Source organism: Aulonocara stuartgranti (assembly GCF_965226115.1).
Source record: "Aulonocara stuartgranti genome assembly, chromosome: 11".
NCBI lineage: Eukaryota > Metazoa > Chordata > Actinopteri > Cichliformes > Cichlidae > Aulonocara > Aulonocara stuartgranti.
Window position 1 is genome coordinate 8,335,635 of NC_138947.1, and position 26,140 is coordinate 8,361,774.

Here is a 26,140-nt window from a genome sequence, read left to right on the forward strand (position 1 = left end):
AATTTTATTAGGTTGCTTCCATGTACCTTCAAAGCATTCAGCTAAAATCCTTAAATCAACAAAACAATAATCTGCAGGTCAAACCTGACTTCGGCAGTAATCAGCAATGAAACAGGTCATTTCTCCCATAAAAACCTCAAGTGCTTCATTGTTTGTGTGGGCTGGTATTTAGGTGAGTCAGGAAGTAAAGTATTTGACGGAAAAGAGCACAGAGGCTTTGTTTTGATTTCTCATAACTTCATTTCCTCATCACAGTGGGCCATTATGTAAACAAACAATGAACAGTGAGGCGATGTTGCGCTGCATTAACACCTTGGCATGTGCATGATAGGCACACATAAATAATGACGTTTCATTGTTAATTTTCAAGACCTCTGAGTCTGACTTATGAAAAATAAATGTACATGTAATTATATATAACTTTTACATTACTATACAGCTTTAAACTCCATATTTGAACTACTACAAATATTAGAGGGGAAAGGGGATAAAAAATAAATGTCTAGTGCTGAAAGATGAAAATAAAATGTTCACCGAAGGTTTCTCACTGAAGGCCACCGATGAATTGTCTCCAACACTGCATTCTCTAATAGACTGCAATCATTAAGGAACAGTAAGTCTAACTAAAGCATGTACATAAAGGCAAAAATTAAGGTTTTTATAAGCAGTAAACTCCCTCCCATGGCCAAAACTAACTATAAAACAAAAATTAGGTCAGTAGAGAAGCTGAGCTTTCCATTACAAACAAATCCAGATTACTTTTGGAATGTGCATCATCACAGACTTCAAACCATTAAACTCACAAAAGGCTCAGAAAACCTGTGACTAAGCACAGCCTCAGTGAGCTGAACAGGCAGACAGTACTACAGTTGGTAGTGTATGATGAGAGCAAAAGCAGGGCTGAATCAGTCTCACTGAAACCTCTGGAAAATGTCTGCAATGTCTGAGTCATACCATAAAACAGAAGGTATTACAATGAAAGCAAATGAGTCAGCATACAGCAGTGACCTTGTAAAAGGAGAGGAAGCACAGTAAATGAACAAAGCTATTAAAAAAGCATAATAAATGGCATCTACTGGAAATACCTTTAAAGTAGCTTTAATACCAAACACAATACTGTCAAACCAGCTGTGCCACATTAAGTCACACCTGCAGCAGAATGGCTCAAGAAGGACTCATCATCAATCAGCTGATCAATCAGCTCATTATTGTAATCCAGAGAGAAATAATGTTGGATGGACTGCAATAAAATTGTGTACAGACATTTATCTTCCACGGAGGAATTATGGTGTTGACTTTGATTATCTAACTTTCCACTGTGGCATTTCCTTTGTGAATCTCAGCAATTACTGGATGGATTGCCATCAAATTTTGTAGGAATTCCCTGGTGAATTCTTTGTAATAATGTCTATGCCTATGCTGGAGTAAAGCTTTGCAGAACCCCCTTTGACCTGAAGTTATTTTTCTTGCTTAGCTATGTGAAATAATAAAAGATAATGGGCCTAAGTGTGCAGTAAAATGAGCATATGTCTCCTCAACCGAAGACCCTTTAAGGCAGCCTTAAGGGCACACCTTTGATTTTAGCAATAATTTGGCTCATGCTTCGGTCTTCTTTTTAAAATGAATATAAACCACTTGAGATCTTCCACAGCTAAAAGGGGACTTTCTTTTTCCCACAGGTCAATTAGTTTTTAGACTTTCCACTTGAGAACAAAGAGACACTATCATCAAGAATCTTGAATATGAATTGCTGTCTTATTCCAGAAACTCGCTATGCAAATCTTTCTCCATCGACAACCTATTTTCATAAAAAGCTCTAATTTCATAAAACAAGGAAAACCAATAGTCATTAATAGCCACAAATAGCCATTAAATAAAACATAAGTCTGTCATGGTCTGCAGTCCTTCTGAGGTCCACCTTTTTCTCTCTTTTCCTTCTCTATTCTTCCTGTTCTTTCCACTGATTTTTAGTAAGCAGGTTCTTACCACCTTCCTAGATCCCTGGAAGGTGTGGCTGCATGTGATTGAGTTAGCACTTGTTTTATTATTACTCATTGTTAGTCAGTCGGTCTCTGCCCAGCTATCTCTTACCATCTCTGGATCGTTTACCACTGGAAAAGAAAATAACAACCCCACTCTTCCTCCTCTCAGGTGACATTGCCAGCCTGCTCACTTGCTCAATCCTCACTGTTCCTTCTTCACTGCCTGGATTCCTCCTTTAACTGACAGCGTGCTCAGTGAATACCTCAGGCAGCAGAAACCCAAGAAAGTGGAGGAAGGCAAGGAACCATCATGGAAGGACAGGCCCCTGCACGGTATGTACCACCGGCAGATAGAGGAGGTGGCTGATATCCAGAAATCCTACCAGTGGCTGGACAAAGCTGGACTGAAAGACAGCACAGAGGCACTAATCATGGCAGCACAAGAACAAGCTCTGAGTACAAGATCCATAGAGGCTGGGGTCTATCACACCAGGCAAGACCCCAGGTGCAGGCTGTGTAAAGATGCCCCAGAGACAATCCAGCACATAACAACAGGGTGCAAGATGCTAGCAGGCAGGGCATACGTGGAACACCATAACCAAGTGGCCAGCATGGTATTCAGAAACATCTGTGCCGAATATGGCCTGGAAGTGCCGAGGTCAAAATGGGAGGTGGGTGGTGGTGGAGAATGACCGAGCTAAGATCCTGTGGGACTTCCAGATACAGACGGACAAAATGGTGGTGGCTAACCAACCGGACATAGTGGTGGTAGACAAACATGAGAAGACAGATGTAGTGATCGATGTAGCGGTTCCGAATGACAGCAACATCAGGAAGAAGGAACACGAGAAGCTCGAGAAATACCAAGGGCTCAGAGGAGAGCTCGAAAAGATGTGGAGGGTGAAGGTGACGGTGGTCCCTATGGTAATCGGAGCACTAGGTGCGGTGACTTCCATTCTGGAACAAGGCTTTAACATGATGTGGAATAAGTGATGTGCTGTGAATACTTTCTGGACACGCTCTAATTTCCTATATTTCTCAGTTTGTTGATGTATTTAGAGACAAAACCTCACTCATAGTTTTATAGGGATGTAAACCCACAGAGGAAATGACATAATAACTAATAAAATATACAAATGAATAAGACAACCAAACTGTGAAAATGGCCCGAGGGCAGAGATGAACTGAAATTCCTCCACCCAACAGATTATCTTCATGGGCCTGTCTAATTACACAGGCAGTTTTTGGCAGAGGTGTTCACTGAAACTTGGAACAGCGTGGACATGCTTCTTCTTTTTTCAGCAGTTGTTATTTTTAACTTTTTTGTTTTTGCTATCAAAATAGTCTTAGCACATACTCAACCTTTATTTTTAAGTGGGTTTTATTGGGTTAGATTAAAAAAAAAAAAAAAAAAAAAAAAACAATATCTCAAGGTTTTAACAAAATAAAATCAAATGTATGTGCATGACCAGAGTAATGGCTATGATGAAACTGATATTTCCCAACAGTTCTGGCTCTAATGTTTGTGTTACAGAATAGCAAACATGATTAAAAATATGTGGAGCCTCTGAGGCAAAAAAAAAAAACTACTTTCCACATTCCTGAGCGACACACACACACACACACACACACACACACACACACACACACACACACACGTGCTCATGCACAAAGACTGAAGAGTGAGTGAGAGAGAAAAAGAATCAGACAGAGAGGGAGGGCCAAAAACACATACAGACTAGCAGAGCTAACAGAGTGCCCATAAGCTTATCCAGTGGTGAGTCACTTCTCACTAAGCACTGACAACAGAACAGGTTAGAATGTGTTATGAAAAGTCCAGCTAAGGAAGACCTGAGCCTGTCCAACATGAGGTGAGTGTAAACATATTGTTTTCATGTCTATTTCAAGCTTGTTTTGTCTCTTAACATTTAAAACAATCTACCTGGATCACTTGTAGTTCCAATCTTTCAGCACATTCTAAATGTTGAATAATAATTCTAATTGCTATATTTGAATTAGAATATATTAGAATGGTAGCATGGCTCAAGATCCTAAAGAGATGTAGTTTATTGTGGAGGCACATAAAATTCACTAGTTGATCTAAGGGGTGGAAAATGTTAACTTGATGGACTTCCTCTACTTGATAGTAATTCTAATTCAATACAGTGTTCCAGACAAAATAGCGTCCCATACTTATCATTTAACAGTACACCAGTTAGACAGGAAGTGGGAAAAGTGGCAGGTTTCAATGCCCAGTAGTAACATTTTGTAGGTCGTTTGACATATTGACTCTATCTTGGCTTAAATATTTGAGCCCAGACACAGCTGTAGTTGTCCACTAGTTCAGGGATAGTTCAGTAGGTAGAGTAGTGGCCCCATGATCGGAAGGTCGGGGGTTCGACTCCACTGAACGGCTACCCTGAGGTACCCCTGAGCAAGGTACCGTCCCTACACACTGCTCCCCGGGCGCTGCATTGGTGGCTGCCCACTGCTTCACTGGGTGAATGGGTTAAATGCAGAGGAACTATTTCCCCATGGGGACTAACACGCACACTTTTTACTTTACTACAAAAAATAAATAAATAAATCAAACAAAAATAACTAACTAACAAAAACAATCTCTTCCAGTGGTCATGCAGTAGCTTCCCTGGATAAATGGGGGTTAAAGAGGAAATGAAACTCAAACTGACATAGATGTAACACTGTCTGTGAATTTTTTAAACACGTTTAAACAACTTTTTAAACATGTTTAGTGCCATCTTCTGTCAGTATGTTTATGTTTGCTAGCTAGTGACAGAATGGATAACTCTGAGGAAAATCAGGACACTAAAACCAAAAACCAGTCTAAAGGGATCACTTTTGGGCTGCCCCTGGCTGCAACAATAAGTTTTATGTCAAGCAATAATTGGCTCTAATGTTTGATGGCTAGCTGCATTCAAACAGGAAAATCCATGTGTTTGCTGTAATGTTCATTGTTTTAAACCACATTATGAATAAGATAAGTGTGGAAGAGCCTGTTTAAGTCATGTGACAGGTTGTTCACCCAGACCGACATGCTGGAGTTGGAAACTGAGTTTTCTTTCCTTTTTAAAGGTTGCATTGCTTAAGGTTTCCTTAGTATAGGAAAGCAGGAAGGTGTGCATTTTTCACTTCCTCTATTGTTTTTATGTACAGCCTCACACAGCTGGTAGCATGGCTAAAGATCCTAAAGAGATGTATTTATCCAGTTATTCACTGAGCATAGAAAAACACTGAAAATCCCTCTTTCCAATACCTCAGCTGTGTTAGAAAGGAATGAAAAGGGTATTTCAGTGCTATGAAAGGTGTATAAGCTCTTGTGTTAGGAAGGAAGTGATATAACACAGAGCATCTTGTTTTGTAACAAATAGGATATTTAAATCACAAAATAGCATTAAAATATGACTTTCTTGGGTGGAACAATTGTTCATCACAATGAAAATTAAGTTTTTGAGACATCTGGAGTATGTTGGCCTGGAGGCATTCACTATTTCAGCTTTCACTACACAGGCTACAGGTAAGATGGCTTGGAGTATCTCTGCTTATATCCGTTTTTCATCTTTTAATGAGTTGTGTTGATAATTATAAAAAGATAAAGATTTCAGGTTTACTGTATGCTTAGAGACACTCCTAAGGCAAGCAGCCTCCTTAATTGCTGGCACCTGTGAAGCCCCTGTGGTAAATAAGCTAACATTGGGGAGATTTGAACAGCTGCTGGTGTCTATGTTGCCTGCCTGATGGTGTATGTAAAGTCTTCTCTAAAGATCTGAGCGGCTTAGTCATTTTGAGATTACAGGTTTTAAGGTATATTTAGAGAAAGTAGAAGGAGTGTCCAGGATGTGGTGATTATTCAGGGATTTGTTTGTATACTGAACTCACTGGATGTCTCCTGCTGCTCTGCCCTCTTAAATGTTTTTCAAACAGTTCCCTGTGTGATTTATTTTAGTTCTTTAATGCTTCAACTTATGTTGAACCTTCGGTTATTATTTAACTGTAATGCTGAATGCTCAGAAGCCAACCCAGTTAATCTTCTTATCTTTTAACTGAGAAGATGTCCAGAGAAGCTCATCCTGAGCAGATATAATAGTTGATGCAGTAGTGGACCTGTGCCCACTGATACTGCAGCAGCTTAGAGACGATGAATGCAGTACATGTGAGTGCTGCAGCTCTGCCCTACTGCAGCTGCCTCCCTTTTCCCACTGTATCTAATTAGTTTTTCATTGTAATCAGATTTTATCTCTATGGGGGAAAGTAAAATTATCACATAGCTACTATTTTATCTTTATAATTAATGTCAATTTTCATGGCAATATCTAAAATGTTATTGCATATTTTATGACTTATATAAAGATATGATCAAGATGTTTGACAAGAACACAATTATCATGTTTCTCAACAGGGAACATTTACTACAAAGCAGCCTTCTGTGCTTGTGTGTTGTTGTCACACACATACATATACACACATTTATGGCTTTAGAAAGCAACAATGGAGGCTGCTCAATGAACTAAAGTGAACCCCTGAATCCCCAGAGTGCTGGATCACTCTAGGGCTACTTCAGTTAAAAGGAAGCTTCTTTAGTAAATAATAAGATTTTCATCAGTCCTTTGCTAGTTAGTGACATTACTTTGATATTTTTTTCATATGTTTCATGTCATATTCAGTGCCTGGTTTTAGTCAGTCACTGAATATGACCATTGGAGTCAAGTGCCACTGAGACAGCACACATTTCTCTTTGCTGAGTAGTTTTTCCTTTTGGGTTTTGCAATAAGACAGAATTCATTTTAAATCCCTCTTGCTCTTTGTTTGTAAACTCCTCCTTAAAATGCCTGAAACCAAAGCACTTAAACAAAACACAAATCTACCCACACTATCCTGTTTAATAGAGCTTTTACGTGGTGGATGCTTTGATTTGTTGGGTGTGACTAATAACATCTGCAATTGTTATGTTCCACTTGAATGTAGTATTTTACCACAACATTGAGCGAGCATGTGCAACTGGAGAGCACTAGCAGTGAAACACGGAAGCAGAATTTAAAGTTCGTATTGTTTTCTTTAATGCTTTCCTGACCAGAGTATTGATTTGAACAGAGCAGACTGTAATGATTTAGTAATTATTCAAGACTCTCCAGAATACTTTTGTTCTGTTTTGCTCTAACGCCCCAATATAGTATCACACTCTTTCTTTTCTTTACTTGTCGTGTGGTAATAGAAAGAATTTGTCTCATCAAGCACAGGTGTTACTTCTATCAAATTGTGACTATCAAATATTTAACATTTACTAGAATGCTTTTTCTGTTCTTCTAAATCTAAATGTCTGTTGTAACAAAGCTGTATTAAGTTTGAATAATTGTTGTTATTACTTTTCTTTTCCTAGTTTGAGGGATGCTGATGGGAATATACAAAGGCTTTGTGATTTAACTTGACATTTCCCTTCAGAAAGAGTCATTCCTGCCATTTTTATACCCAGTCATCTGTTAATGGATTGGATGTTTTTCACTGTTTGTATAATTTGTGATTTAGTTCTTCAGCTCACCCTTCTTTGGCATTTCTCCCTCTAGAAGTGTCTAGTTAGTAAGCTGTTTTTGCTGGTATTTGTTCAAGTTTTCCTATCTGTCTCCCTTATGGTAGAAGGCTTTTATTGGAAATTCTTACAGGAAAGTCGTGATTCTTGAAAACAACTTTCACAGTAAGCGGTTTCTTTAAAAAAGTAACTGTCAGAGTCAAAGCGAGAAGACGATAAGCAAGTGCTTTTGATGATAGTTTAGATAACAGCAACTTAATTTCATTTACTGTATTTATCTTACTGCTCTTTGTCTATACAGCAACAGTGCTGGTAAAGAACATTTGATATATGATAGAAAAACAACCTGTGCGCATAAACATGTGTAGCATCTGTCCCTGCGGAGGATGAACATGATAACTTAAACAGAATCATCAACCAAGTGCAGCTGTGTTTGTGCATAGCATGTAAACAGCCTCATTAAACCAGAGTAAAGAACACTCATTAGTGAAAAAAGTCTGCTGCCAGATACATTTGTCATATCAGGGCAGTGGGCCCAGCACTGCCAACACATGTCAATGAAAGAACTGTTTGCCACCAACTATTGACTGCTGGGTAAATATCAGATGCAGTAATAGATCTTTACACTTACTGGATGACGCTTTCCATGCATATCAGAGAGATATCGCGACTTAATGAATGATAGAACTGTTTGCTGTGTCTTTCACAACCTGGTTACTAATTTAGTGCATAGCTACCCTTGTCAAAAACTTACATTGTATTGTAGAAATTATATATTACCAGGAGAAGACTGACTTGTTGATATTCATATATATATACATATATATACATATACATATATATATACACATATACATATATATATACACATATACATATATATATATATATATATATATATATATATATATATATATATGTATATATATATATATATATATATATATATATATATATATATATATATTAGGGGTGCAACGATATTCGTATCGATATTGAACTGTTCGATACAGTGCTTTCGGTTCGGTACGCATATATATCGAACAATACAACATTTGTAATTTATTTTATCAACTTTCCTTCTGACGATGCTGTCTGTGTTGAGCGCTCAGTGAATCTGCGTTCGACTACTCCGCCTAGGCTGCACTGTCGAGCGCAGATCCACTGAGCGCTCGACACAGACAGCATAGTCAGAAGGAAGAGTGCAGGGCAAGCTAGCAAGACAGAAGTTAAGCTCTCCTTGCAACATGGACCTCCCCCATTCAGATCTGGCGTTTGGAATTATTTTGGTTTTCATGTGACGTATGACCCTGAAGGTAAGCGAGTCATGGACTAAAGTAAAACAGTATGTTGGATGTGCCGTGCAATGCTCAATTACATGGGAGGGAACTAGTGTGTTAGCGTAGTTAGCTCGTTAACGTGTTGGCCGTCTAGCCCCATGCACGGGGCGATCGGCGGTAGCTCGTTAACGGAGATTTGCCGTGTTGTGGCGTTAAGGTCATTTCAACGAGATTAACCTGAAATCACTAGTGGGAACACAACGAATATGACTGCACATTTACGCCGACATCATCCTAGTGCAAAGACAAAAACAACAAGCATGCTACTAACTTTAGCCGAGTCATTTAGACAGCTGTTAGCACATGTTCTCCTTATGCTGCTGAGAATATAGCCCAGAAGAAGCGATAGTATAGCTTTTATTTTGGAAAGAGACATTTCTCTGTAATAAACTCTCTTTTCCAAAGATGAGTGATTCCTCAATCAGATACAGGGCTTGCAATATCGCTAGCCCGACGTCCCGGAGCTAGCGATTTTTTTCAGTCGGGCTACCAAAATCTATCTCTTCCCTGCCCGTCGGGCTATTGTAGGAAAAATATATGTCAATGCTTTTGCATTCTTTCGGAAATGTAGCTGGGTAATTATGTCATTGGCATCGGTGAGCCACTGTCAATATGTGACATATTGAAGTCGCGTTTGAATTTGCGCTTGTTTTTTGCTTTCACTTTGCAATCCTGCGAACTGTGTATAGAGAGCGACAGCACTGATCTGTGAGTGATGATAATTTGTGCACCAATTCCTCTGACATCGTCTTATTAATCGTTAGCTTACTATGCAAACATGACAAGTGAAATCTCCCGCAGCAAGCTTAAACATGTGAGAGGTTGATCGCGCAGAGAATCGCTGAGCTTATGTGAGTGCGTGTGTAAAAGCATTTCAGTTCTGCTGAGCCAAATAAGACAGGTCGGGGTGAAGAAGTGACAGCCAAAGAAAAGCTTACCACAAAACGGAGAAGTTATGACAAATCAGACTATAAGGCAAAAAGAAAGTGCAGCTTTATGGTTTCATGGACAAAAGAATTTCTGTGGCTGCAATATGACGAGCTAAATAACCGGGGCTGCACATAAGTGGTCCGCAGGTGCGCATTCGCTGTCAAAATAAAAAACGCGCACAAGGGTTAGGGTTAAATTTAAAAACTGTACTTTTGAGTTAAAATATATATTTATAATTTTAATAAATGACAAATTAAAAAGGCATGAACATTTTTTTTGTATCGAAAAAATATTGAACCGTGACACCAAAGTATCGAACCGAACCGAACGTGAATTTTGTATATCGTTGCACCCCTAATATATATATATATATACACACACATATATATATATATATATATATATATACACACACACACACACACACATATATATATATATATATATATATATATACACACACACACACACACACACACGCGCACACACACACATATATATATATATATATATATATATATATATATATATATATATATATATATTAGGGGTGCAACGATACACAAAATTCACGGTTCGGTTCGGTTCGATACTTTTGTGTCACGGTTCGATATTTTTTCGATACAAAAAAATGTTCATGCATTTTTAATTTGTCATTTATTAAAATTATAAATATATATTTTAACTCAAAAGTACAGTTTTTAAATTTAACCCTAACCCTTGTGCGTGTTTTTTATTTTGACAGCGAATGCGCACCTCTGGACCACTTATGTGCAGCCCTCGTTATATAGCTCATCATATTGCAGCCACAGAAATTCTTTTGTCCATATAATAGTGGAGTAACCAGTGGAGTGGGTGCTATCTGCCCAGAATATGTCACCATGGTTGATTTGTCATAACTTCTCCGTTTTGTGGTAAGCTTTTCTTTGGCTGTCACTTCTTCACCCTGACCTGTCTTATTTGGCTCAGCAGAACTGAAATGCTTTTACACATGCACTCACATAAGCTCAGCGATTCTCTGCGCGATCAACCTCTCACATGTTTAAGCTTGCTGCGGGAGATTTCACTTGTCATGTTTGCATAGTAAGCTAACGATTAATAAGACGATGTCAGAGGAATTGGTGCACAAATTATCATCACTCACAGATCAGTGCTGTCGCTCTCTATACACAGTTCGCACGATTGCAAAGTGAAAGCAAAAAACAAGCGCAAATTCAAACGCGACTTCAATATGTCACATATTGACAGTGGCTCACCGATGCCAATGACATAATTACCCAGCTACATTTCCGAAAGAATGCAAAAGCATTGACATATATTTTTCCTACAATAGCCCGACGGGCAGGGAAGAGATAGATTTTGGTAGCCCGACTGAAAAAATCGCTAGCTCCGGGACGTCGGGCTAGCGATATTGCAAGCCCTGTATCTGATTGAGGAATCACTCATCTTTGGAAAAGAGAGTTTATTACAGAGAAATGGCTCTTTCCAAAATAAAAGCTATACTATCCGCTTCTTCTGGGCTATATTCTCAGCAGCATATTAAACATATAAGGAGAATCATGTGCTAACAGCTGTCTAAATGACTCGGCTAAAGTTAGTAGCATGCTTGCTTGTTTTTTTTCTGCTTCCACTTGTCTTTGCACTAGGATGATGTCGGCGTAAATGTGCAGTCATATTCGTTGTGTTCCCACTAGTGCTTTCAGGTTAATCTCGTTGAAATGACCTTAACGCCACAACATGGCAAATCTCCGTTAACGAGCTACCGCCGATCGCTCCGTGCATGGGGCTAGACGGCCAACACGTTAACGAGCTAACTGCGCTAACACACTAGTTCACACCAATGTAATTGAGCATTGCATGGCACATCCAACATACTGTTTTACTTTAGTCCATGACTCGCTTACCTTCAGGGTCATACGTCACATGAAAACCAAAATAATTCCAAACGCCAGATCTGAATGAGGTTCAATTTGCCATGTTGCAAGGAGAGCTTAACTTCTGTCTCGCTAGCTTGCCCTGCGCTCTTCCTTCTGACTATGCTGTCTGTGTTGAGCGCTCAGTGGATCTGCGCTCGACAGTGCAGCCTAGGCGGAGTAGTCGAACACAGATTCACTGAGCGCTCAACACAGACAGCATCGTCAGAAGGAAAATTGATAAAATAAATTACAAATGTTGTATTGTTCGATACATATGCGTACCGAACCGAAAGCACTGTATCGAACGGTTCAATATCGATACGAATATCGTTGCACCCCTAATATATATATATATATATATATATATATATATATATATATATATATATATCATATCTGATCTGCTTCTCAACCTTAATAATCAGAAATTTATTTACCCCACTGAAGCAACCATCTGATGTGAGGCCCTCTATATCATCAATCAAGTCCTAAATAGAGTTGTTTGGCGTGTTGTGAGCACATCTTTGTGTATTTTCTGTTGGTTTTATTCTTCCAGGAGTTTTATACTAACCTCATTTCTCCTTTCAATTACTGTACACAATTGGATCCTAGTCTTTAAAGTATTTCCAAAAGATCTTTTAAAAAGTAGACCATTCAAATTTTGCTCTTCTTGTAACAACAAATGGAAACCTTGTCCTTGTTATGCTCTTATCTGTTGTTACCTGTTTTAGATACCGGATGAGCCAGTGCAGCTACATGGTGTCCTCTATCAGCAATTATGGAGCAAAAGCAAAGAAAAAAAAAGAAAAAAGCATTCACTCATCTTATTTCTTATTTGGTTATCCATGATAATTTGAGCCCTTCCACTTGGTCATAGTTAGAATGCAAACAGTGTCATAGTTGTAAAATTTAAACGTGACACAAACAGTGATAACAAATTATCTTTCTTTTTTTTTCTCACATGCTTGGGGAGATTCCAGCTTGTCTTATATGAATTTGGCAGTGAGCCAGCCTGGGGAGAATAATTAACTCTGAAAAGATTTTGTATAGTATACTGTGTACACAAAAGAGATTATGTGTAGGTGTTTTGACTGCACTACGTACAACTCTATTTTGACACACCACATGACTTTGTTAAACAAATGAAAATAATACTAAAAATTAGAGATGGACCGATCCGATATTACGTATCGGTATCGGTCCGATACTGACCTAAATTACTGGATCGGATATCGGAGAAAAATAAAAAATGTAATCCGATCCATTAAATATCAGGAAAGCACCTCACAAAACTTGCAACACGCCGTAACTCACCTCAGAACGTTAGCACGTTGGAGCAGTATGCATCACATGATAGAGCGGCTGTGGCATGCGGGACCTGTCGGTGGTCTAGATAGCATGTGGAGTTTTGCTAGCAACCTGGCATTTCATCTCCGACAAAGTTATCCCCGAGAGAAGTAAAGCAAGTGTGTAAGTCCATCTCTGAATGTTTGTAAAGCATTCCTGCGTTAAGCTTAACGAGTGACTGCCTCTCGCTCTCCGGCTGCTACTTCAATCATGAAACTGCTTAATGATCAGCTGATCGGCTTTTCTGTGCGAGTCCGTGTCTCTTGTTTGCTTTTGGCCCACTTTGCACCAGACAGAGGAAACCAGCGGCTGAACAACAGCAGCACGTTTAAGCTTGATCAGCTGTTGTTAGAATGTATTTAATATTACTTTCTACTCGAGGATCTTTTTCTACGTAGCTGACGCTGGTAACTGTGCAGGGGCGCATCTAGCAAAGTTTAGCCAGGGGGGCCGATAGGGCATTAACAGGGAAAAGGGGGCACAAAGACATACTTTTCTTTCTTATTCTCATTTAAAATGTCTAGCTTTTAATTATTTAATATTTATCCGAATCTTACACCCAAAGTTTTAATCTGATGTAAAATGTATAGAAGTCCATTATTGTATATAGTGACTATTAAGTCTAATATATATACCCTAGTAAGCTATAGTACTTTTTTCCTTTGGGAAGGTACCATCTGTGCAGTCTGCAATTTTGTTGAAGAAAGATGTTGAATCTATTTAATATTTCTTGAAAAATAATTGATTTCTGTGCATTTATTTTTTCACACTGCATCAAATTAAGGTTGATTACGTCGATTAAGCATCATGAGGTGGCGCGTGAGGGGTGGTTCCCTATTTTTTATTTATTTATTTTTGTTGTTGCTGGGAGTTGGAACCCTGTTAGTTAGGTTGCTTAATATTTACGCTAAGTACTCTTTAAAATACCAGAATAGGGAGGATGGTGTAGGTTTAAGTTTATTAGATTGATCAGTATTGCTGAACTATGAAATTTTTTTTTTGCATACAGGTATAACAGAATAGCTTTAGTGTAGTTGTTGTTTTAAACTTGAGTATGAACTTATACAAAATGCAGCAAGATATTTAAAAAACAGTTTTGTTGATTAAAAAACACTATATCGGATTCATATCGGTATCGGCAGATATCCAAATTTATGATATCGGTATCGGTATCGGACATAAAAAAGTGGTATCGTGCCATCTCTACTAAAAATTTGAACAGAGAAGTCTGCAGCTTTGCCAACATGTTTGTGCAGATTCCTTTAACCGATAAGACTGTACACCGCAGAACAGAAAACATTTCTCTTGTGGGAATTGTACATTCATGAGAACCACAAAAAATTCAGCAAGAGGTCACAGAGAACAAAAGTACGGTTCATAAGAGGAGTTAAACACAGAAGCTCATAACCTGCTGGTTAATATAAAATCTGATAGACATAACTTAAAAGCTCTCAGTGTTTGCAGGAATGTGGCAATTTGGCTTACCTCTGTTGGAAACATTAATGAGGAATTTGCCTGAGGTAAAAGGTTTTAGTTTTCTGTGGTGGCCCTGAGAGATCAAATGCAGTGGAACTTGAGGAAACACTAACAAAAAGAAAAATGCTGCAAAGGCACACAAAATGTAATAGATGTTGAATAAAAAGCAAAGGAAGCTGAATAAAACACAACAGCAGTAGAAAAAAAATAAAACGTTACAAAGCAGAAGTGTTCTGTAGGAGACAGCAGAATAGCTACGGAAGTGACAGAAACCAAAAGAAAATGCTTAAAGAAGCAGTGAATTTATCAGGTTTGTGAGGGAGAAAATGATGCAAAGCAATGTGTGAAGATCACAGTACAACAGGTCACACAGATCAAAAAGTCTTGACCTTTAAGTTTTTCTAATTAAAAAAAAACTTGATTAAACCATCCTATTGACTGCAAAATGACCTGTTGTTGTTTAGATTTATGCCTAACAACCACAAGATAAAGCTATCTGAGACTACACTGTGGGAGTTGCTGACTACTCTAATGTTTTTGCAAACTTATCCCCTTTTACAACTGGTGCACTGATCTGTATCTGGATGAGTAATCTGAGGAAGGGCAATTCTTAACCTAATGCTTGGCACACAGTCACACCAGCCAGATTATATTTGGTAACAATCAGATTTAAATTGCTGCTATGTGTAAATGAAATCTTTGCCACCAACAAAACATCAGTCCCACAACTTGAAAGGTCAACTTACAATAAGCAATAGAAATGATTCATCAGATCTACTCATGACTTCTGCTGCTGTGTTCTATATCTGCATCTAGGCAATCAATATAAAGTATGGCCAGTGTAACTAAACTAAACTAAATTGCATGTACAGTCAAAATTTGTTTTTGCTCCATTATATACAAGAGCAGCTGGTGAATGACATGAGTTTATGTTTTGTCTGGATTAGCATTGTTTTCACATTTTAGCATTACTATTCACTACTTATGTATCACACAGGCAGGCCTACAAACCAAAATATAAATGTAAAGAGAAAAAGCAAGAGGAATGCAGATAGGTGCTTCTGAACCCTGATGGAGTTATCACAAGACAACACATGGGATCAAAGAAAGATCTTGCATGGTCCGTGTGGTGTGGCGTGGTCTGCGGTGCCGTGCAGGGTTAAACAGTTACCTATTAATAGTCCTGCAACAGGCAGGTCTTTCATGTTCACATACCATGAATGGGTATTCATTAACCATGTCCACTTAAAGTAAAAATTGTATTTCACAATTTAACACTATTAAGATCAAAATTGAAATGAAAATGTTAACACTATCAATATTTTTTAGTGATATCTGGCAAATGATCTGAAAGACTTGGTGCCAACTTGGGGTTAAACTTGAACTTGGCACTAAAATGACCAAAATAAATGGAAAATGAAAACATTGTCTCGTGGCTTGAAATATAATTGCATTTCAAATCATTTAAGACAAAATTAGCATTGTTATAATTAGAGATGGCACGATACCACTTTTTTATGTCCGATACCGATACTGATATCATAAATTTGGATATCTGCCAATACCGATATGAATCCGATATAGTGTTTTTAATCAACAAAACTGTTTTTTTTTTTTAAATATCTTGCTGCATTTTGTATATGTTCATACTCAAGTTTAAAACAACAACTACACTAAAGCTATTCTGTTATACCTATATGCAAAAAAAATTTCATAGTTCAGCAATACTGATCAATCTAATAAACTTAAACCTACACCATCCTCCCTATTCTGGTATTTTAAAAGAGTACTTAGCGCAAATATTAAGCAACCTAACTAACAGGGTTCCAACTCCCAGCAACAACAAAAATAAATAAATAAAAAATAGGGAACCACCCCTCACGCGCCACCTCATGATGCTTAATCGACGTAATCAACCTTAATTTGATGCAGTGTGAAAAAATAAATGCACAGAAATCAATTATTTTTCAAGAAATATTAAATAGATTCAACATCTTTCTTCAACAAAATTGCAGACTGCACAGATGGTACCTTCCCAAAGGAAAAAGTACTATAGCTTACTAGGGTATATATATTAGACTTAATAGTCACTATATACAATAATGGACTTCTATACATTTTACATCAGATTAAAACTTTGGGTGTAAGATTCGGATAAATATTAAATAATTAAAAGCTAGACATTTTAAATGAGAATAAGAAAGAAAAGTATGTCTTTGTGCCCCCTTTTCCCTGTTAATGCCCTATCGGCCCCCCTGGCTAAACTTTGCTAGATGCGCCCCTGCACAGTTACCAGCGTCAGCTACGTAGAAAAAGATCCTCGAGTAGAAAGTAATATTAAATACATTCTAACAACAGCTGATCAAGCTTAAACGTGCTGCTGTTGTTCAGCCGCTGGTTTCCTCTGTCTGGTGCAAAGTGGGCCAAAAGCAAACAAGAGACACGGACTCGCGACAGAAAAGCCGATCAGCTGATCGTTAAGCAGTTTCATGATTGAAGTAGCAGCCGGAGAGCGAGAGGCAGTCGTTTGTTAAGCTTAACGCAGGAATGCTTTACAAACATTCAGAGATGGACTTACACACTTGCTTTACTTCTCTCGGGATAACTTTGTCGGAGATGAAATGCCGGGTTGCTAGCAAAACTCCACATGCTATCTAGACCACCGACAGGTCCCGCATGCCACAGCCGCTCTATCACGTGATGCATACTGCTCCAACGTGCTAACGTTCTGAGGTGAGTTACGGCGTGTTGCAAGTTTTGTGAGGTGCTTTCCTGATATTTAATGGATCGGATTACATTTTTTATTTTTCTCCGATATCCGATCCAGTAATTTAGGTCAGTATCGGACCGATACCGATACGTAATATCGGATCGGTCCATCTCTAGTTATAATATTAGTATAATATTGATAATGCAAAGTACCACAGCTGCTTTACATGGAAAACATTACTTTACAACAGTGCCTTTATGTGACGTGTCTTACTAAGTAAATGTTATTGATGTTTTTCTAATCTACTGTCAATTTCCAGGAACAGCTGTCCACTGAGGCCCAAGTCATATAGCTAAACAGTATTACTGTTGTGTTACTTCCCATACAATGTTTAACTGACAAATAAGGAAGAAGATTGCCAAAGTAACAAACACAGATATTGATTCAAAGAACTCATCTGTCATGTGACACTTTTTCCCCTAGAACAATACGTTAATTCACTCATTCACATGAATAATTAGAAATGATGAGTAATGTTAAGGTTCAAAATATTGGGGATGGAGACAAGAGAAAAAACCACAATAACAACACTGGTCCGGCCGGGTTGAGTCAAACGATGATTTAATGATCACACACGTGGGAGATGGACACTGATGCAGACAGCCTCAAAATCTCAAAATGGTGGAGCATTGCTCAAACTTTTATAGCCTCTGGTGCCTCCACCTTATCATAAAAAGCCTAAACATTCACATGCTCTCTCTCACACAGCGCCTAAGCTACGACCTTGGCTCCCTGTTTATCTGCTCCTGCTGAAATGGGGCAGAAAACTCCAGCACACTCTGTTCTCTTCTACTCAGACAAATTAAACAATAACCTTCTGCGAACAGTATTTCTTATAACTCAGCAATATAATGCATCATAAAACAATATCATTCATTCACAACAAGTCAGCAATTTAATGTAATGCAAATCAGTTTAACTAATGCAATAGTTATCAGCTTCTTCTAATTCAGGAGAATAATGCAAACTAAAACTACATAATAATTCACAATCTTTAATTAGGGGTATAACATGGCATAAAATAATATCATAATTTTACAGTAACTGACTCAAATGTCAGTGGAATGTTATGAGAAATTACATTTCCCCAATGAATATATTTGTGGATAAATTATATATTTGTATTTTTTATCTATTTATGTATTTTTTATTTATGTTTCTGAATTATAATTCAGAAATTAACACATCAGTTTATCATGTACCATCAATCTGTTAGATGCAGCTGAGTCAATGAATTAAACAAAAATTATGTTTGACAGGATGATGATATATATATTTTTTTCCTATCCAGACTGTCACAAATGAACAGACAGTGCTCTAATACAGTATAATGACCTACAATTATCTAAAATAAACAGGGCAACAATGTTTTTCTACTCTAGCCATATCCATGCAGAATTGTTTATTCGACTCACATCAATTCTGGAATAGATAAAACAACATTGTTTTATGAGGGTTATAAAGCTTTCACGTAAGGGCACAAACAATGTGTAACCTTGAGCTACTACTATAAAAGGGGAGGAGAATTTGAAAGTGTCTGCATTACCAGCCCTTAGCAGAAAGGTAGACTTCACAGGGTAAGTGCTGTGTAATGACAAAGTTGCCGTTGTTGATGTTTACTGAGGGACCAGTGGAAATGTATATTGTAAATGGATGAAACTAATGTCTTTTTAAATGCAGGTTTGCTGCCTGAGTGCATTCAATAAATGCGGTGATGTGTGCGGTTTCTAGGTCAACTTAACCTGAAAAGAAGCTAGAAATCAGTGACTACCAGACACACTTATAACCCAACAGGAAATTATGAAATTAAATATATCAGAAAAAAGTGTTGCATTCATGCATCTTACAGGAATTAAACATTGGTTTTGTTTACTGTTTTGTAGAAGTGGTGTACTGTTACGTGTCACAATTTTGCCCAACATTGATAATGCAATTTCAAAAGTACACATTTTTCTCTGATTTATATACTTGCATGTGTGTGTGTAAATGTTTAGACGTCTTTGTGAGGACAGAAAAATTGGCATGCCACTGTACTTGTCGGGACCAACAGTCACTTATGGGGAGAAACGGTTGTCCCCACGAGTTTGACGGCATTTTTGTTATGCTTACTACTCAATCACATCTAAAATTTTTGGATTCAGTTTACTTGGATTTTTTATGCCCTCACTTCAGTTAAGTGAACACAAGGAAAATTGCAAAGAGATCTGAAGCCATGAAATAGATTTTTTTTTAAAGTACAGAAGAAGTCTAAGAAATACAGGAAAGGGGATTGAGGGAAAGCAGGGAGCCTAAAAGAGCACTCAAACACAGAATAAAATCTGAATGAGCATTAATGTTAATGTTTAATGAAATGTTAATCAAACTATTACGTGTATCTGGCATTTACTGTCTACGAAAATCAATAAAATGTTTTGATAATCTTGCCTGATCTTGTTCATTTCCAGGTCTAAAACAATGATTTGGAAGTTGATCCATTTCAGTGGTGTCTTTCTTGGAGCTCTCACACTCCCAACTCCATCTTCACTCCCCACTACCAACACTGAGGAAAGACCCTGTCAGATCTACAACTCTGACCGATCTGCAGATTGTCTGGGAAGACAGCTTGACAGTATCCCATGGAGACAATTTCCACCCACACTTGAAGAAATAGACCTCTCCTATAATAAACTTCAAGCTGTTTATGCTGATGACCTTTTCCACCTCCCTAAGCTTCGTATCCTCAAGCTTCAGTACAATAACATTTCATACATTGACAATGATGCCTTCAGAAACAACACACTCTTGGAGTATCTTGACATCTTCAATAACTCCCTGCAGGAAATTCCTGCCAGAGCTCTGACACCTCTCGTTAATCTAAAAGAGCTCTACATGTCTAATAACCTTTATATAAATGCAACTTTGGCTGACTGCTTCTCCAAACTTTCCAGACTCCAGGTTCTCTCCATGGGCGGCCCTTTGGTGATGGGCCTAAAAAAAAAAGATTTCCAACCCCTGAAGAACCTTAAGCTCCAAGGATTTGCTATTAAATGTTCCTCCCACCTCCATTACTATGAGCCTGGAAGTTTAGAAGTCATTCAGACAAGTCAGATGGGCTTTGACATGGCTATAGACCAACACCCAAATGCTCTTGTTCATATGCTACAGGACCTAGCTAACAAAACATTCACAGTCATTCAATTTCGTAACCTCTTTGAATTCACATACTACATGGGAAAGGAGGACATTTTTCAGGGTTTAAAACACATTAAAGCCAAGCAACTCATCTTTCACAGAGGAAAATTCAATGAGAACCTTATAAGGATGGCTTTAATCAATTTACAAGCAACCAGCATCAAAAGATTAAGACTTCAGTACATTGACTTTGCCCGTTCGCCAACATTTGTTGATAGTGGTGCAAGTTCCAGCATCACAGATCTTGTACTGGATAAACTGGATCTTTGGTGAGTATTTTGGTGTCCTACAAGATTGCTCTAACAGTAGTTTACACATCTCACTGATCTAAACTGCACTACTGAATAATTCTGTACAATAATAACTATAGTTCTACAACTGTTAACAACTGTTTATAACTTGTATAGTTCATATTTCTGTATAGTTTCATATTTATATCCTGTTCGTAGCCTGTACATAGCTTGTACACTCACTAATCAGAATCAGAATCAGAAACTTTATTGTCATTGTCATGAGAACAACGAAATTAAGAATGGTCCCCGATCATTGCATCATCCCTAGCAATATCAACATATAAATAAAACAATAAAATTCAATAAATAAAATAGATAGAATACTTAAAATACTAATAAGATATAACAGTAAAACATTCACATACATTCCCACACACATGCTTCAGACCGTGCATAGATTAACACAAGAGTGGCGTGATGGACATTTTTTTGTAGTATTCAGATGTGTTATTGCAGTTGGATAACAGCTGTGTTTGAGTCTACAGCCTGTACATACTTATAGTTATAGCATATTCATAACATACCTTCATACCGTGTACATTGCAACATACCCATAATAGACCCATTTTTGTAATATATGTATTTTATTACTAAGCACTTTCTGGATGAATGCAAACTGCATTTCGTTGCCTTGTACGTGTGACATGTGCAATGACAATAAAGTTGAATTCTATTCTATTCTAATGGACCGTAAAATGTGATTTTGTGATTTTCATCTTGTAAATTATGGTTATACTTAAACAAGCAATTTTAGTCACAAGGTTGTGCAGCGCAACATAGGGCATGACTATAAAGGAACATACCAGGGCTTTAAATTAATGATCCAAAAACAGCAGCTGCACTAAATACGGTAGAGCTGCACAAGAAGATGATGCTATGAAATAGTGGGTTTGACAAGTATTTTGTTATAGTTATAATTCAATACCTTGTTACAAAGTGAAATTACATGAATGTGAAGCTCACTACTAAGGTCATATAAAAATACGCAAACTAAATATCTCTGTTTCTTGTAGGTACATCAGCAATCCTGATGTGCTACGATTTGATTGGCGTTTCACCTGGTTCAAGAAAGTTAAGCAACTGTCTATTCAACATGTGTATTTCAACTCTGCACCCTGTGATTCATGGGTTGAGATGAACGGTGTGGAATTACTAGATGTCTCCAATAATCGACTAAAAAATGAGTTTGTATTCAACCAGCGATGCGATTACAAGAACACCATGCCGAATCTTCATACATTCAACACAAGCAACAATGAGTTGACCAGCTTAAAAGACTTATCATCCCTCACAAAAGAATTCCAGGAGCTAAAGGTTTTGGATTTCAGCTACAACAAATTAGGATCTGCTAAAGATAGCCAAAATTGTGTCTGGAAACAAAATATCACCAAGTTTATTGCTCACCATAATAACTTTGTAGGTGAAGCTCTCAGTTGTCTACCAACCACAGTACAGTACTTGGATCTGTCCTACTGTGATCTGGACCAGCTGGACATGAACTACTTTGAGAAAACCACCAACCTCAAAACCCTTCTACTGAGTGGGAATAAAATTAAATTCATCCCATCTAAATGGGAAAGTGCATCACTGCAATCGCTAGCTTTGGATGGGAATTCATTTGGCCTAATTAGCAAAAAATCCTTTGAAGATATGCCTCAGTTGTCTCAACTTCAGGCAGGGAACAATCCTTATCATTGCACATGTGAGCTTCATGCTTTCATCCAGGACACAATTTCAAAAGGAAAGGTAAACCTCACAAACTGGCCTGAGAACTACAAGTGTTACCACCCAGAGGCTTTGCTCAACACAGTCATAGCCAAATACTTTCCGGGTCATGTAGCATGTGACATCAGACTGGTTATCATTATCTGTGTTGCAACCACCACAGCAGTGATCTTAATACTTATGCTGATTTGCTATATTTTTGACCTCCCATGGTACACTAAAGCAACATACCAGATCATCAGGGCTAAATACAGAGCTCACAAGGAGAAAGCAGCTGGTGATCTGGAAACTTTTACCTACCATGCCTTCATATCCTACAGTCACTCAGATGCTGACTGGGTGAGGCACCAGCTCTTACCCTGTTTGGAGAACAACACGAACCCCTATCGTCTATGCATTCATGAGAGGGACTTCATGCCTGGAAAGTGGATCATTGATAACATCATTGAGAATATTGAAAGCAGTCGTAAGGTACTAAAATGTATTATGTAGTAAAAGCACCCCACTATACACCAGCACATTAAAAGTTACAGTAAATTAAAGTCTTGCAAAATGAGAAACAACACACAGCAAAACCTAATTATTTTGGACATTTTTTTTTAGGAGCTACAGTTTTAGTCAGTTGATCTATAGCAACGTCACTCAGTGGAAGTGTGTGTCATTTTCACATAATTTTGTTCATTCAAAGGCAAAACAAAATAGCTTATAGTCACCTGGTTCAGTAGATGCCACTTCTTCTTGGCACTTCTCATTTTTTAAACTACATTGCAATTATAAATGATGAAAACATCATCTCAAAACTTGCCTGACAATTTGTTGACTGTTGGAATACCGAGTCTTAAAAGTCTAAAAAAGTAAGTAATGGTGATATGAGTTATGCTAAATGGTTGATGAATATAGTTGCCCTGTTATTCAGCATCTCATCATTGTTGTTTGGAAATTGGTAGGAAAGCATAAGGTAGAGACCCTATAATAATTTCCTTTCTGTTGTTTTCTTTATTCCTAGGTAATGTTTATTCTCTCACGGCACTTCGTTAACAGTGAGTGGTGCAACTATGAGCTGTACTTTGCTCAGCAGAGAGCAATGGGAAAAACCTTCAGTGATGTCATCTTAGTGGTTAAGGAGCCTATTGATCCAAACTCCTTACCCAGCAAGTATTGCAAGCTCAAGAAGATGCTGAGTACAAAGACATACCTGGAGTGGCCCCAGCAGGTTAACCAGCAGGCATTTTTCTGGGCACAGCTGAGGAGTGTCCTGGGAAAGCCAACAACCCAAGAGCGGGCAAACAGTGTTAAGAGAAGAACCCTATCTGCGGGAAGAATATCTGTGATTGGTCCCCCTATTGAGGAAAGGGTGCCAGAAGAAGATAAGATGACTGTGGAAAAAGAAGCAGAACCCACAAACGAAGCAAATGAAGAGCCATTAAATCAGATACCACTGGTGGCATTTTAGCCATTAAATTAAAAAGAACTATTAAACAAATGCCTTTCTCAGTATTTTCTCAGTAAAGACCTCCCCTCAAGTAACCTTTTTGTTTAGGCTATGCCAACAAGGGAGCAAAATACAGCATCTCATTGTGATAACAAAGAAAAACAAACAACCCCTGCCCAACAATCTGTCTGCCCAAGGCAGTCTGTCATGTCATCCCTGACAGCTGAGCTGATGGCCTCTGCTTCACTTTCCCTCAGTGTCTCAGGCCAGGTGCCCTGCTGACAGGCGCTGAAAGGCCGGCTCACATGAGATCTCCCATGTTGCACTCTGGATAACAAGCAAGGTCCCAGCAAACCATGGTGACAGGTGCCACACTGTGAAAGGACTGTGCACTGTTACATTCTTGGCCCTCAGAGGTATGAGATCATGAATGTTCAAACTCAGATCAAGCCGAGTCAAATGAAACCATATAGTAACAATACAAGCGATATCAAGTTGTAGAGCAAAAGCTTAGAAACTGGAGAATGGTAATGCTCCATCAATCAGTGTTTGTATCAGCACTAGTCATTTTGAAGTTTTCGGTGCAATATTCAATGTGTTTCAAGCTGAATACTATTCCTATTTTAGTGAATACTGCACACAGGTAGTCACCAATTTAAGTTACTGCCAAATGTCAGTCTGAACTTGTGTGCTTGCTGTTTGTTTATTCCTAAAGCCATCCCTCATGAGTTACTATTAGCTTTGCTGTTGGCATACATTGCAAAAGCACACTCACAGAGATTGCTCACTTGACACATGTCATACTTTCACTGGGTCCTCTATGAATCACTGTTTCATATAATAGTTAATGTTTATCAAATATTTGTTCAGTTTTCAGTGTTATCATTGTCACCAGGTATAATATAACTAAGGGAATTAGAATGAGTTATACAGACAGATAGCAGATACATGTCCAGTGCCTGAATGAAGTTAGATTTAGTTGTCTTTACACATGCTTTAAATAAAATAAAAGCTGTTGTATGATTAAGAAAAATGGTTTTGCCAGTTGATAAATGTGAATGTACGTTTGTTACATATTGAGTCATTATGTCTACCTTACTACTATTTTTAATCATTTGGATTCAGTAATGTAATACTTTGATAAAAAAAAAAAAAAAAAGCAGCGTTATTTCTTTTTGCTGTGCTCTGACTTGATTCATGTTGGGCCATTTTAAATTTAACTTTTTTAAAACTGTTTTTTTTAATTAATTTAACTTTTATTTAAAAAATGACTTAACTGATATGGGTTTTGCTATTAATGGTAAGTGTGCAGCCTTGCTTACTTACATATGTGGGCAATAACAAAGTTTGAAAATGGCCAGTAGATGACACCCTTGAACTTAGGCAGAAATGTGACACCACACAGCTAAGGTGTGATGTGCACCCATTTACCAGTTTTTGGTAGTAAGGGGAGTAAGCTCATATATTTTACTTCCCTCTGCATATGTGTATAAGTAATGTTAACATGCAGTCTATAGACTTCAAGTGTTTTTGTATTAAACCGCAAATGAAGGACATGTTTGTTTTTCATGAAGAGTCATATTATACATTCTCTAAAATAATGCAGTGCCTTATTTTATTGTCTTGTATAATGCTGGTCATTCATAATTCATACTGTGCAGATGTTGAAATGAATGAATAAAAACATATTTAGTTTCATTTGGCAAAAGAGTGATCACCATAGACACATTGTTTAGAACAGCTTTTATGAGTAATCGACAATGGATGGTTTTATTCCCCCACACGAAACACAGAGTGTTTAATCTCCAAGTATGTTCCCCACACCAAAAATAAAAGGCCAGTCTGGTCTCACCTGCTGTCTCAGACCAGAGAGGACATTTTTTTTAAAAACTGTTGCTGTAGATACCAAATGCAAGTCGGTTTGGTAAATTTTTAACTAGCATGCAAAAAGCATTGGCATTACACAGGCTACCAGGAGATACTGATGCAAATCAACTCTTAACAACCTGACCCGCATTTAATTTGTATTTCTGCAAAAGTCGAGCTGTCATTCAAATACAATCAATATCTGACTTGCAAATGATATTTAAAAAAACATTAGTCATGCTTGATAAGCTTACACAAGACCTCGGAGAGGAAAAGAGGAGGAATACTTCAGCCAATTTGCTTTATTCTTTATGTTGCTGATTTTAATTTTGGTTGTTTCAGATTAACAA

At 37.8% G+C, this 26,140-nt stretch overlaps 1 protein-coding gene across 4 annotated transcripts; it reads left to right on the forward strand.

The window, feature by feature from the left end:
- Positions 1-3,706: 3,706 nt before the first annotated feature.
- On the forward strand, positions 3,707-25,508 carry tlr18 (toll-like receptor 18). 4 transcript variants are annotated; one of them, XM_082552032.1, is made up of 5 exons: positions 3,707-3,853; positions 10,630-10,708; positions 19,748-20,743; positions 21,781-22,963; positions 23,499-25,508. In XM_082552032.1, the coding sequence occupies exons 2-5, from the start codon at positions 10,668-10,670 to the stop codon at positions 23,943-23,945; spliced, it is 2,667 nt and encodes an 888-aa protein (XP_082408158.1). In that variant the 5' UTR covers positions 3,707-3,853; positions 10,630-10,667; the 3' UTR covers positions 23,946-25,508. The 4 variants fall into 4 exon arrangements, with proteins under 4 accessions (XP_082408158.1, XP_082408157.1, XP_082408159.1 ...); XM_082552031.1 differs by lacking the exon at positions 10,630-10,708; XM_082552033.1 differs by lacking the exons at positions 3,707-3,853; positions 10,630-10,708 and adding an exon at positions 16,374-17,266.
- The last annotated feature ends 632 nt before the right edge of the window (positions 25,509-26,140 follow it).